This window comes from Falco biarmicus, chromosome 5 (assembly GCF_023638135.1).
Source record: "Falco biarmicus isolate bFalBia1 chromosome 5, bFalBia1.pri, whole genome shotgun sequence".
Classification (NCBI taxonomy): Eukaryota; Metazoa; Chordata; class Aves; order Falconiformes; family Falconidae; genus Falco; species Falco biarmicus.
This window is the reverse complement of record NC_079292.1, coordinates 81,594,115-81,608,860: the sequence shown is the minus strand read 5'-3', so window position 1 is coordinate 81,608,860 and position 14,746 is coordinate 81,594,115. Positions and strand designations below refer to the sequence as shown.

General features: G+C 40.2%; 1 protein-coding gene across 3 annotated transcripts in view; it reads right to left on the bottom strand.

Annotated features, from left to right (window-relative positions):
• FAR2 (fatty acyl-CoA reductase 2) overlaps positions 1 to 14,746 on the bottom strand; it is a 145,318-nt gene that overhangs the window by 75,693 nt on the left and 54,879 nt on the right. For all 3 annotated transcript variants that reach the window (XM_056341354.1, XM_056341351.1, XM_056341352.1), the window contains exon 2: positions 3,163 to 3,397. In XM_056341354.1, coding sequence (XP_056197329.1) covers positions 3,163 to 3,351 — 189 coding nt within the window. In that variant the 5' untranslated portion in view covers positions 3,352 to 3,397. The remainder of the gene's footprint in view (positions 1 to 3,162; positions 3,398 to 14,746) is intronic.

Below are 14,746 nucleotides of genomic sequence, written 5' to 3'. Positions count from 1 at the left end.
CATTTGCATGCCATCTGTTCAGCTGCTCCAGAATACAGTGGAAGAAATCTGATTTATGCCCAATTTTTTTATATTTTACTCTTCATCTTGGATTTAGAATTTGAAAAATTCTATGTAATAAACATTTGAAAAGTTTGAAAAGTACAAATGAAGATATTTTGCCCCTTCATAGTCCACCACCCTTTTGTAAATTACAGTTGCTTTTTTATTTAACAGGAGTTGTCTTCCAGCATACTCACTTGTACACACTGTGAACAAGAGTTCACAAATGTGACATCTCAAAGTTTAAAACCCCTGTAGTTATAATGATAGAAACCACAAAAAATTTGCAGATCTATATGAAGAGAGATCAAAATTATAGGCCATTTATTTCAAAATACCAAGTACTACCAAAAATCAGGAGTGCCCAGAGGACCTTACCTGAAGAACCTAAGCATTATGCAGCGCAACTAATTCCTGCCAATCTACTCTGCTTTCAACTTACTTCATCCCAAATACTATTTTTATCTGTTTGTCTAGAGTATTTAGAAGCTGGCAACCTCTTTTTCTCTGTTCCTCTGATTCCTGGGATGCTTCCCTTCTGGATGTAAAAATGAGAAATTCCAGAGGATAATAAGTGGTCAAAGCATAACGTAATAGAATAAAAGAGTTACCTTTGAAGTGAATGTGTGGTTGGTCAGTAAAGAAGATTATATAGGTAGCATACGGAAACAGAAATATTTCTCGTAAACCCAGATACAAATACTGTATTGCATTAAATCCAACGGTTCATGGGGGAGAAGAATAATTATGCAGTAGAGATTAGAAATTCTATACGTACACGTAAGGAAGAGAAGCGATTTTATTCTGAATTTTCCTGCGTATTCTTCATCAGAGATTATGATCAGGAATGTCAAATGCAAATGTTGCCTGAAGACTAGGAATAAGCTTTTTCTGCATTTTTATTTGTTATATAGCTCAGGGATTTCCCCAACTGGAGAATGAAAACCACAACTGTAAATGAAAATGTAGTGTCTAGACCATGTCTTAAAGACATACAGCAAACAACTGGAAACAATCCACAAAAATGTTAACAATAATGTTTTCATCTTCCGTGACATTAACAGTTACTGGAATTAACAGTTTCACTTCTAGGAAAAAACCAAAGGCTGTCAACAATTTCACATGGAAATAACCTTTGAAGAGTCAGGTTTCTGCCTTAGGGAAGTATTTTTGCCTTATTTTTAAAAGATCAGCATCAAAAAGACACTTTCTTCCTTGAAGGGACCTGATGAGTTGCGACCATACCCCTAGAGTTTTTTTCTTTTCAAGGCTGCAGCCACCTTAGAGACTTGCCTCCTTTTGTTCATTTGAACCACACCAAGCAGGCTGCTGAAGGTTCAAGGAGAGGTTATCAAGTCTTGTTTGCCATTGGCATGTTTAAAATTGCTGACACATGCTAAGAAAAAAAGGGTTCACCTAGAACAGCTGCAACAATAAAACAGTTACTGGGGAGCCTCACCTAGAGCTAACACCAGCACCAAGCTGTGCTGGCAAACTGCACAGATTAGCCAGTAATATTTATACATAAATGCAAAAAAATAAAAAAGCTTACAGAAGTCCTGAAAAATGGTGAGGTTTGTCATTTTCTTAGTGGTTAAAAAAAAAAAGAAAAGGCAAAACTCCCTTGCAAACACACCATATTTTGTTGTTGCATGATGAAAACCAGTATCCACAGTCTTCAGTGATAAAGCTGTAGAAATAGCTGAAAAATGTTCATTCAAAGGAAGAGTAATGAAAAATTGTGTACTTGACAGAATTGCAAAAAGCAACCAATGTGATGGTTTCCTTTCATATCACTCACAAATTTTCCTGAACATGAAAATAACCGACCCTTCGTAGAAAACACACACAAAAAAATCAAACTCTGTTGTTGGACATACTTAAGATTTTCCTGGCTTGATGCCTCAGAACATTAGAAGGGAAAATGCATGCTTTCTCCCAGACCTACTTGTCTCTAAGTAAGTTATCTGAAGACCTATTTTACCTCCGACTCCAGCAGGAGGAGGAGCACTTTTCCAGTCAAGTCTTGTTCAAAGTTTTAGACCAATACTCTAAAGATACATTGACATTTCTCAGATTAAATCCAAGGAAATCCTTGCCTACTAAGGCCAGATCTGTCCCTTCCCCTCATTTCACATCACCTACGTACAAATCCACACTAGCAGTAAACATCAGCTTGAACTCTCTGGCACTTATAGCTGGAGGAGTCTGAGCAAGTTCATGACCTCACCACTGGACTAAGCTCCTGAGGACCTTGAGGACCCTGAGATCCTCAGGCCAAATCCACTCTAAATAACTGGTCTAGCAGTTTCTCCTTACAAATCTTTACATTAAATGCAGCAATGGGCTTTGACATTCTTCTTGACACTAGAGATCTGGATTTCCTCACTGGGGTGGCAAGCTAAAAGTTCAGCAGAAACAAGCTGTATGGGTGGAGGTCACAGAGGTCTGTTCTTCAGCTCACAGGTCTGTCTTAGCCTTTGTGTTCTGCTGCAAGCAACCTTGGAAAACACTCCTTTGGAATGCAGCAGTATTTTATTACTTCATAACTAAGGTTAAACTGGAGCTGACAGCAGAAGGTGGCAGATGCCCTACTGTACTGCAGCAATGCACAGCCCACTTTTGTTTTATGAAATAAATTCAATGCCCCAATAAGGGCAAGGAGGAGGTGAGATGGGCTCACACTCAGTTTTATTTTTGAATGGTAATGTTTGAATATCGAGCTTTGAAAGTGGAGGAGGAAAAGTGTTCATGAAAGCAAAATGCTGCTCTTGTTGCAAAAAGGTAATTTGCTAAAGTAACATGCTTTTCAAAAAATTAATTCTCAAGAATCAGCAATGCAAAAAGGAATGAAAACCATTACATCACTACAATGTGAACTGCTGCATCACCTATCAAAATCAGACAGATCCAGGTTCATTTATGTACAATTTTTTTGCTTGAGACACAACAAAAATATATAACGGTTACAGCAGAAGATGGTATTTTGTTCTCCATGAACTGCAAAAAAGTTATAAACTTTTCTAAACTGCAGAGAAACTAAAGAAAAGCAGAAGTCCTTTGCTTCACCCAGCTAAACAGATTTTAGATTAGACTCTAGAATAAAATACTGAAACTTACCTTGCATTTCAACATGTTGGCCACTCTCTCTTGCATTGATTGTCCAGCCTTTGGCCTGACAAGTATATAAACTGCTTTCACTTCAGGGCTGGAGCGCAGAAGCTTTTCCACCAGTACTTTGCCCATGAAACCTGTAGCTCCTGTGATAAGTACGGTCTTCCCATTGTAATAAGCTGAGACTGAAGACATGGTGTTTTCTTGTTCTGTCCTTCCTTCAGCTTCCTGCAGGACGTACCTGAGAAGATGCAGAAATAATGTTTTAAGGGATTTTGAGTCAAGACATAGACCAGTCTGAGATTACCCTTCCTAGTCAGCTACGGCAGCTCACATTAGTTCAGTCAATGGCAATTTTAAAGATGATTTTTTTAGAAGCCTTTATTAAGAAAATAAACCACAAAAATTAAAAACAGTAAGCAGAGAAGCTGAACAAACCAAGCTCTGTCTTATCCTCCACACTACACCACAGCTGCACCCTGCAGTCAGTTTAGAGCACAGCTTGTGCTGTCCAAGACTCCTAGCACTAGACGCTCACTGCGGTGTTGAATAGCATTTATCTCCTACACTGCGAAGTGGCAGTCATGAAGATATGCAGCTATTATCCCTACAAGACAAAGCTGAAACAGATCTCCTCACAAACACTGCAGGTACAAATGCTGCATTTCCCACTTCATTTCCACTGTGCCAAGCTGTTGGATTTGTTGTCAGCCATCACTCAGTAATGCGCTCAATCTTTTCCTGTTGTCTTGTCTTGAAATACAACCATGAAGAAAGCTCTTCTTCATGGAAGAGACAGTGCAATGACATTGCTCTGCAAGACTGCAATACCATACTCCTGTGTGCAGGTCATCACCCATTACTGGCTGTTAAGGCCAAAATTCATCCCACTGAACTCTAAGGAGCATAGATGTCATATGCTTTCTCTGGAGAGTTGAGGTTGTTTGAACTGCCTTTTGGAGGTCCACCGACTATATAAGGGGGCTGACATGACTAGGCTCCCACACAAAATGTCCCAGTTAATTGTTTTAATTAGATACAGTGGTTTCAGGCCTACATGTCCCCAGCCATCCCCAATTCAAACTCTAAGTTGATTAAATGACAAACAAAGCTGGGCTGAATCCTCTTGGAATAGCCCCTCTCTCTATGAGACTAATGGAAGGAAAAAAACACCTGCTGTCTTTGAAGTGCTGCAGATCACAGCACACACAAACTGCTTACATTGCAAGGAAAAGGCTCATAAAGAGTGTAAATAAATGTTTTGGAAAAAGCCTAGTAAATTTGAAACAAAAAGAAACAAGAAGTGTAGAATGCTGTCAATCAAGTATTCAAGAACAAGATAATGATCTGCAGGTACCCCAGAAAACCTCTTCCTCCTGCAGAAACTTTAGAAACGCTCTTGTCCATTTCACATCTCTCAACATGATGTGACTCAACTGCATGCTAATAAAATGCAAATACATCAAAACAGAAATCCAGTATTTGCTGCATTTTTGCAGTCTTCCAAGATTCCCTGTTCTCAGCAACACTTGCATTTCTGAAACCTAGTAGAACCATGCAGGGACAGTGAAGTAGTCTAACAGAGCAAAACCCACAAGCCTTCATACAGAAAGCTATATAATGAATTCTTGGCTTGGACCAACACAAATGAACAACACCAAAGAGTTTAGAGTACTGTAAGAACCTTGGGTACATGTGATGGTAGGTTAAATTCGCTTCACCACATGGGACCATAAAAGAAATACAGCTTGTCCTACAGCCCCTCCTTCCTCAGGATGGAGTGAGGTATCTTACCCCAGAAAACTGGCCACCAGCTATGTGAATCAAGAGAAGTACCATGGGTCAACCCTTACAAGGGTTGTGTCCACTGAAACATCCAGCAATGTGCTCAGCTAGACTGCGATTCCCAAGGTGTTACCTCTCACAACAGTGAAAAGTGATCCACAGTCTGTGTTGATATGCTGTCATTATCTGGGTCTACAACTGATGCATCTACCCAGACCTGACTTTGCATCCCTACCGATCCACCAGTTTTCGCAGTCACTGTGCGGCTACATGGAAACATTGAATGTGCATTTCTAAATGACACGTACACATGAACCAGGCGCTGAAGCCCAACAACATACTGCTCTTCTTTCCCAGTGCTGCCAGGGACTGCAGTACATAGGACCAAACAAATGAAAAAAACCCCAAATTTCTTCATCCATAACAAATCATCAGGTGTGCATCCAATTTAGAAAGTGGGTCAAGCAGAATAACTTCTGAGGGACGGACACTATTTTATAAATTAATAGCTGTGGGTATTCTGGCTCAGTGAATTTGGGTATTAGCCTACTTTCAGACATGGCCTAGATTATAATTTAAATGAATGCAGCAGGCTCATCTAGGCCTATTAAAATCCTGTTCTTATTAAAGAGCTGGCCACTTGGGAAGTTAAACAAACAGTTTAAACTATTAGATAATTAACATAACAAAATGTCACATCTCATTCAGGTTAAGAAAATGAGTGACATTGGAAGAGAGGAACTTGCAGAACCTGCAAGTGTGTGAAAGGCTGTGTGAGTCCAAAAGCAGGTATTAGTTTGGCCAGATTAAGATGGACATGACAAAAGACTTAAGAAATTTGGTACAACACATGCCCTGCAAAACAGAAAAATTAAGCAGAGAAATCCTTAGTCACTACAGCCCGTACAAATTCTACTGAACGTAAGGAAATGAAAAGGTGAAATATAAGACCACTTCCAGTCACTGCATACTTGCTTTGAACTCATATTCAGAAGATTGTACCTACCTAACCTCACCTAATACTCTGCTAGAAAAACGGTACATTTATAAAGCACTTTGCACCACAAACCTGGAGATTACTAGTGTTTAACAGGAATTACTTTCCTTCCCACATTTCAGCAGTTGAGAACATTTCTAACCTGCATCACGAAAACATTAGTGCTTCGCACGATAGTTGTAAACTACTGCAAAAATAACTGTTAAGATTTCCAGATGTGGATATCAATCTATTATGTTGTTTCATTTGGGTTCTGTTTGAGTTATCCAAATGGGGCTTCGTTTGTTTTGGCCCCACATTCAATACCTAGTAGAAGAGTTTAAAAAAAAAAAAAATCACACTACTTTAAAGTATCCCTAAAATTAGCTGAGCAGCCACATTTCATTAAGTATTTCTGGCAAGGACTACATACACATAACTGACGTTTTTTCCCCATGTAGTCTAAGACCATTTTGAATGTTTGACTCCGAAAAGTCAGGAAAACAATTGCATCTCCCGAACCATTCTGGTATGACAAAAATGGAAGCACCAAACACAGCCACAGAAGAACTTAATTTCTAAGGCAATCTGCTGTTCCTCTTGATTAATGGCTTAACCCTATAGGGGTCACATCCTTTTTATTTTCTATAATAAAGCAGTCCAAGTCAGGCAGCATATAGCTCACAGGGCCAGTTTCAGAGTTGGATCCGGTTGCTCAGGGCCTCATACACAATAAGAAACCATAAGGAATGCGATGGTGTTTGCTTATTACGGGATCAGATTTGTGTCTTCTTGCAGTACATTTTTTCCTCTTTCCTAAGTTAGCTTTAGAAGAAAATACAATAATTTGTACCCATCTGATGCCCTGCTAATTATTGGCAAAGAAAATCTGTGAATTTGTTTAAAGTGCACAAACACATTTATGTTTTGAGGTCATGACACAAAAGCCACAGTGCTGCAATCTGCTGTGTTCAGACAGATCCCTGAATCTCCACTAGCCAAGCAAATTTAAAGAGGCTTTTACTAGGTTCCAAATTCAAAAGCAGATTTCAGTTTATATTCAGGATTGCTAAAGATACTTTCCTTTCAACGTAGTCTTGACTTGACTTTATTTTTCAGAACCAGCTTTGGTTTTTTTTAATATTTAAGAGTGTGATTTTATAACAAAATTTATTCTTCTCTGTTTCTATTGATTATGCTTAGACTTTGTAAAGAAAGTACTGAAAAAGTTACAGAGATTTTAAGGAACCAGAGGATTTCTAAGGTTGAGGGGTGTGATGCAAGTAATGACTGTTGACCTGACCCTTTGGATGTCAGCTTCAAAATATAGAGAACTACATGCATGCCTCTGACTTTTTACGCTCAGTCAAATGAAGAAAAGTTGTTTCCTGCAGAAGCTTATACTTTGCTTTTCATTTTAAGGAATAAGGAGTCAGTACTGGGCATTGACTATTTCCCAGTCAATTAAGCTGCAAGGCATTAAGTGTCTGGTAAGAGAAAACCATTCAAAGTCTGAACCAGTCAGTCTCACAGCAGGTGCAGTGAGCTGACCCTGACTGAGGCAAAGAAGAATAAAGACCGTTTCAGAGCCTGAGGTTCCTGACTCTTCCAAAGCTGACTGAAGGTGAGAAAGCCACTGAATTGTGGAGAAAAGCCCACACAAGGGCTTCTTGAAGCACAATTCAAGTGAGTAATTACAGGCAACCCTGACAGTTTAGGCACTGATCGGAGCAGGAAAGTAATCACTGATGCCATCTGAATTACTGAATGCAGCGTCTTTGCAGCAGTATGGAACTCACTGATGCTGACTCATCTTCAACCACAGCATGAAAAAAACCCCACCTTTTGGATAGTCAGCCAGGAATCACACGAAGCATCTCTGCAAACACAAGTACCCGAGCTGCTTTAAGGGTAGAGCTCTGTTGCTGATGCCTGTAACAGTCTCCTCTGGATCAGACACAGAGGACGGTCTACAGTGCTGTGTTACAAACAAAGCCATGATCTTGTGCCAGGGGCATATGTCAAAGGACAAGCAAAGAGAAAGGTGGGAATCCTACCAACATAATACTGTCCTCCTGCAAAAGAAAGCCCTCACATCCTCAACAGAAAAAAGAGAGCTTTCCCCCACCAAGAGCAGATACGCTTGAGCTGGTATTTAACAAAACAAATACACGGTACTCATCTTGGACATACCTTAATGATGCCAAATCTGCATTCAGATTACAATGGTGTAATGCCAGGAGTTAGACTGCTATCAGAGCCATGGCAGCAGGAAGGAAAATGCATAGCTGAACCTCACTGCCTGCTGCTACTGCCTTTGTCCAGAGCAGGTCCGTGGCTGCAGGGTGCTAACAAGAGATGGCAAAATGGAGCACGAGCAACGAAGGATGGGTAGACAGGAACATGTTAATATTTCTCTATGGTTTGGATCACTACTGAGATTTCTGTGCCCTACTCAACTAGGACAGTGGCCATTTCAGAAGCTTATCTGTTGAGATACTTGCCTTTTCAACTCAACTGCATAAAATGAAGAAAAAAAAAAAGAGAGAGATATTTAGTTTTGTGCAAAAGCAAAAGACTGTATGCCTGTAAATATACATCTAGATTCACGAACAGCCTCTCTGGCATCTCCTTCTACTTAGTCTGTTTTTGATGAGTTTTCTCATGTCTGGTGCATTTTCACAACTTTATGCAGGGATGTGATTTCTGCAAACAAGAGGGTCGGGCTGTTCAGATGAGTCATTTAGACATCATATTAAATGTAATGAACAAGCTTCACTAAAATTACAATTAATGACAAATAACATTTTTTTTAAAGAAAGCTACAGACAGCAAAGCTCCTTTAAGACAAAGTAATTTTTGCCACTTTCTGAATATAAAATTTTGATCTTGGGTACAAATATTCAATCATACATAAGATAGTCATCTTTAATCAGAATTTTGGAGGAGTCATAAGTAACCTGGCACATGCAGAAAAAGAAAATTCCCTCTGTCGCTTTGCAGAACTTGTACAGCTGAGGCCAGAAGAAGCAATATAAAGTGGTCACAGACTACTTCAATCTCATCAGTTTGCTTCCTCAGTCTATTAATTATTTTATGAGTTTAAAATAGACTGAACACTGGGGATGCCTGAGCAATGTATCTTCATATAATTATTTTCTTTTTCATTTTTTGCCCCAGGATGTGTGACAGAGACTCCACAAACTATGCACATAATTACAATACATAAAGCATTTCTTTTTAATATGTGTTCTTTGCTTGAAAGTGTTTGTGATTTCTTGTTAGTTAATCATCATCAAGCAAATAATCTCATGGCTATGACTGTAGCAGGAACCACCTGATCTTTTCACTTCAGTGGCCAGTAAAGGTGGATACTTGAACAACAAACAGTTTTCCTCCAATGCTAATGCATATATAGCAATTATATGGTTTGAAGCAAATCAGTATAAACAGCAAGGACAGCATGTACATGGAGGAAGAGGCAGGAATAGTGTTAAAAGTTCAGTATCTGCACACTGACTCCTATGAAGCAAAGTCCAGTCTGAAACAAAGCAACCTCCCAGCCTTCTGATTCCTGGAGTAACAGAATGCTCCATTCCCATTCCAGGCTTAAAGAATAAAAATTAAAAAGATAAAAATGCAATAAGCATCTCTATGTTTATGTGCTGGCACTAGAAACATGGGATATCACAGCATCTGTCGATTCACAGTGAAATCTCAGGTGTATGCAGGTGCATTAGTTGTGCACGCTCTATCATTTGAGATGCTTTATATGGATGTCAAGGTTTTGTTGAGCACCAGGCTCTGCTTCAGAGATTTCACAGCTTATTTTTAGCCCCAGGACATCTGGAAGTAATAGAGCATGCTGTGGCCTTACAGTCACAGAGCAGAGTCCCAAACCATGCATGCCCAGCAATAGCTGAAGTAGTGACTTGCTTTTCATCACAGTGACTTAAGTCCTGGCTTCTTGGTAACACCAGCTTACGTCACTCAGCTCCACTGATTTGATGTTCTGGGCCAAACTCACAATCAGGGTAGTTCCACTGCAATGACCAATGTTTCAGGTAGGGTTAACATGAATTAGCTTAGATTTGAGCCTTTATATTTAAAATATTTTCTGCTTTCTCAGTAATCAGTAACAGTGACTCAGAATGGAAAAGGGCTGCATTTCAACACTGACAACATTTTTGACAACGCTGCTGCTAACACAAACAAGCAGACAGTACCAACAATGATGCACTGAAGTTACATAATATATTTTCGAAGGTCTCCAGGCACATAGAGATCTGTGTAGTACACGATGTTTGGGAAGAGGTAGGGGAAATTGTACTGATGCCAGAAAATGCTAGAAAATAAAGCAAAGAGGATGTTAAAATGGCTGATAGAGGCACAAATTAAAAATCCTTACCATTTGCTAAACTTCCATAGTTATTTTATAGCACTAACAACCTAACAACAATTACAAACTGGCAACAGTAAACCTTCTCTCACTTTGCTACAGAATTAAAAGGAAGGTCATAATCCATCCTTTGTACAGGCACTACAGATGCTAATACGGTGCAAAGAAAGAAAATCCTGTGGTTCGAAGATGGGCTCATTTACAGCCAGACTGAACTCCTGATGATAATCCTCTTTACAAAAGAGATTTTGCTCCAACCAATTTACACCAAATATAAATGTTGTTGCTAGAAGCCTGAAGGTTGAATCAGTTTTCTTCAGCTAATAAACTTCAAATCATTTTTTGTTTGCCATAACAGCACACCCAAGTAGCAACAAGCAAGGAGAAACTATCATTGCTCCCAGAAATCCTTCATGACTTGAAAAATGACTCGTTTTGCAATCCATTTAATGTATAACAGTTAAATCTAAAGAGACGGTGCAGTGTGACAGCATAATTAAGAGCCAGAGACAACAAGCAGCATGCACAGCTGGATCTTGCAAACTACTGAATGTTACATGACATGCAGACAGAGTCTCCTTTGGAAAGCACTGGGAGTTGTAGCTTCTGGTCTAGAGATCTGCCCACAGAATCGGATGCAGGGCTAAAGCTTGAATTTCAAGATCTGGTCGTTGCTTAAGCATTACCTGTACAGTTCACAGATTGTCTGACTCTTCTAAGGAGCTCAAACTGTTCAGCCACCATTAAGAATTAAAGAAGAGTGAACGAAGCACAAGGCCCACCAATGTAACACAACCCAGGAGGAGCCTCTTGACTTTTTAGTGAAACCTGTTAGTCTGTCTCCATCTCACTATGTTCACTCTAAAATTGATGAAAAGGAGCCTGTAAGCATTTTAGAGCTAAGACAGGTCAACTGTGGTAAGGACATACCTACGTGAGTGATATTCAAGAACAAATATTTCTCAGTAGCTCGGATATGGATATATTCTGCCTCACCCCTATATAATTAGTGTACTAGCAGGAACAGCACCTCCCAGAGACATCAAAGGAGCAGCTTCTGCAGGCTCCTTTCAGTATCACACAGGTCAGTATCTGTACCCATTCACCCTTTTTTTTTTTAGCTGTGTTCACTTAGAGCTGGCTGTTGCAAAGCCATTGAGCAGGTTACAGGATCAAAGCTTAGGTGCTGTGCATAAATCAAGACTAGAAGAGAGTTTCTGCTTTGCCTCAGCATAATTAAATACAGACATTCTAAGTCAGAGCACTTCTGCAGATGATCCTTCCCCTTCTCTTTCCACTAGTTCCCTCTTCACAGCCATTATCACCTTGCTCTTTCTCCTTTAGCTGTGGCTGGGATCTCTACAACCAGCAGCCCTCTCCCAAACCCCAAAACCAAACCCTTGCCATACCCACTGCACACCAATCTCACTGCACCTGAGCACTGCAAAAGGGGGGCCTCTCTGTGATTAAGTCAAAGTTCTGTGAATCTCTCCGTGATATCTGGGTGGTCTGGCACATTTATTTTCTTTTAGAGCTCTCAGCTGATAACTTTGTACTAGCATCCGGCATGTCTTAGCACAGTATTCAAAGATTTTCTGTCCTTTTCCACCACTTGTTCTTGCCCCTCACCAAAAAACAGTGGCGTTACTATTTATGGCTTTTGTGGGAAGAGCTGGACTTGGAGATACCATGTTGGGTGGGAGCGTTGATCTGCCTAAGGATGGAAAAGCTCTACAGAGGGATCTGGACAAGCTGGATCAATGGGCAGAGGCTAATTAATTGTATGAGGTTCCACAAGGAGAAGTGCTGGGTCTTGCACTTGGGTCACAACAACCCCACACAATGCTACAGGCTTGGGGAAGAGTGGCTGGAAAGCTGCCTGGTGGGAAAGGACCTGCGGGTGCTGGTTGAGAGCCGGCTGAATGTGAGCCAGCAGTGTGCCCAGGTGGCCAAGAAGGCCAACAGCATCCTGGCTTGTGTCAGAAAGAGTGACCACCAGGACAAGGAAAGTGACCGTCCCCCTGTCACTTCACCCCGGCACTGGTGAGGCTGTACCTCAAATACTGTGTTCAGTTCTGGGCCCCTCACTGCAAGAGGGACGTGGAGGTGCTGGAGCATGTCCAGAGAAGGGCAGCAAAGTGGGTGAACGGTTTAGTGAACGAGTCTTACGAGGGTCAGCTGAGGGAAAGAAGGTTCAGAGGAAACCTTATCACTTTCTACAACCACCCGAAAGGAGGTTGTAGTGAGGTGGGTGCCAGTCTCTATTCCCAAATGGCAATCAATAGGACAAGAGGAAAAGGCCTCAAGTTGCGCCGGAGGAGGTTTACACTGGGTATTAGGAAAAACTTCGTCACCAAAAGGATTATTAGGCATTGGATCAGGCTGCCCAGGGATGTCATCATCCCTGGGGGTATTTAAAAGAAGTGTAGACCTCGCACTCAGGGACATGGTTTAGTGACAGACTTGGCAGAGGTAGGTTAATGGTTGGACTGAATGATCTTAAAGGTCTTTTCCAGCCTAAATGATTCTGTGACTCCATGATTCATCCAGTTTAAGAATACTTGCATACAGTTTGAGGGTAACAGGAGGCTGAAATGTTTTGGACTTTTTTTCAAGCCCCACTTTTGGAACAGTCCAGCTAGCACAGCTGGTGTGAAGGACAGCAGCAGTAGGACTGCTACCTCCTCACCAATTTCCACATTCCAGCACCCATGGAAAACCATTCCTTAGTGGCCCTAAAATAGATTGGGTAACTAAACCCAAAAGTATTTAGAAACTGCCTGCATTTCTGTAAGAAATGAAAAAAAAAGGTAGTGATTGATAGTAGAAATGCAAATATTCATGTGATTACAGCTCCCACATTCTTCACAAAGGCAGTCACAACACAAAGGAGAATGGTCTTCACTCAGATTTTGAGTCAGCAGCAATATTGATCCAAGTAGAGCATTATCTAGCAAGTAAATCTATGTCATGTAATAATGGAGAGACTACCTTCCTAAGGGATTCCTCCTTTACCCTTAATTCTCCCTCTTCTACCGTCACTCCATGCAGCTCTCTTACCAGGCAAATACCTAAGCACAATGCTTAGAAGTCTTAATGAAATCAAACAGAACTGCATTTATGTTTTCATAACAAAACCTAAAAAATGCAGAAAACAACGGAAGAAACTGATCACAGTGTACTAGGAACATGGTCAAAGTGAAGACCCCTTAATAATCGTGTCTTTAAAAACTGAACACTTAGCTAAGACATGTTACCTTCCTATTGTTAGAACTGTTTTTACAGCTATGAGCAGTGGAAGCTGTAAACAGAAAAGATGAGTAACTCTGTAATCCTGTGCAGATTTATCAGAATACATACATATTTTTTGTTTAGATTAAGCTTCAAAACAAATGCAAAATAGTTAATAATTGACTGAATAACACTAGCTGCAAGAAAGAAAGAAAGAAAAATAATCTGTAGGGATTCAAGCATACACACCCTCTCCTATTTCTGATGACCTCAGAGTTCCCTATTCAATCACTCCAAATTTCCCAAAGCACACAGGCTTTTACTGAAGAAGACTTTTCTTTTGTAATGTGTATGCATGTACTTGTGTAGTACATTCACACATACGTAGAAAACCATTTTAAGGCTGCAGATACAACAATCTGTTAACTGCTTTTCCCCTCCAGTCACAACCATTTTTGGGTCATCAAAACCACAACTAACTTTTACATGGTAGTGGCTACAGAAGACCTCTGTAAACTTTTACAAGCTATAACACAGCAAAAATTCCTTTTCCTCCATAAATGTCTAAATTTGCTAACACCTTCCCTATAAGGCAGAGGAAACTACGTATCGGCTGAGAAACTCTTGACATGTTTGTTGTCAGTGAAACCTCTTGATGAGCTCAGACAATACAGGAGCATCATGTATGCGGCTTACCAGAAAAATGTGGTGACTACGCTAAGCCTAGCAGTCCTGTGACAGCAAGCTAAAATGAAATTTCACACTTTAGATCTCAGATCTAACAGAGTGGAAAAAATTACCTGCTGTGTTCGGACTCAGGTTTAAGGTTAATTAAATAACTGTATTTTTCTTTCAAATGAAAAGCTAAGTGCAGCAGTCTGAGCATTTTTATATTCAGGTTTTATTAAGAAGCGCAGCCCAGAGCACTACTCTTGCCTTGACTGGGGCTGAAAGACAAAAATACTTGGAATACTTCCCACCAAGAGGAGTCGTTTTAAAGGGATGATCAGATGGATATGACAGTCTATACTATCAATTTCATAGCAAAACATATATAAATAAAAATAGATATTTTCAAAACCAAAGATTTAAGATACCATCAAGTCTTCTTTTAATATGGAAACCTAAAAGACAGCATTATCAATGGAAATACCACAGTTTTGCCTTCTACCTCATCACTGCATCAAAACTCAGATAGG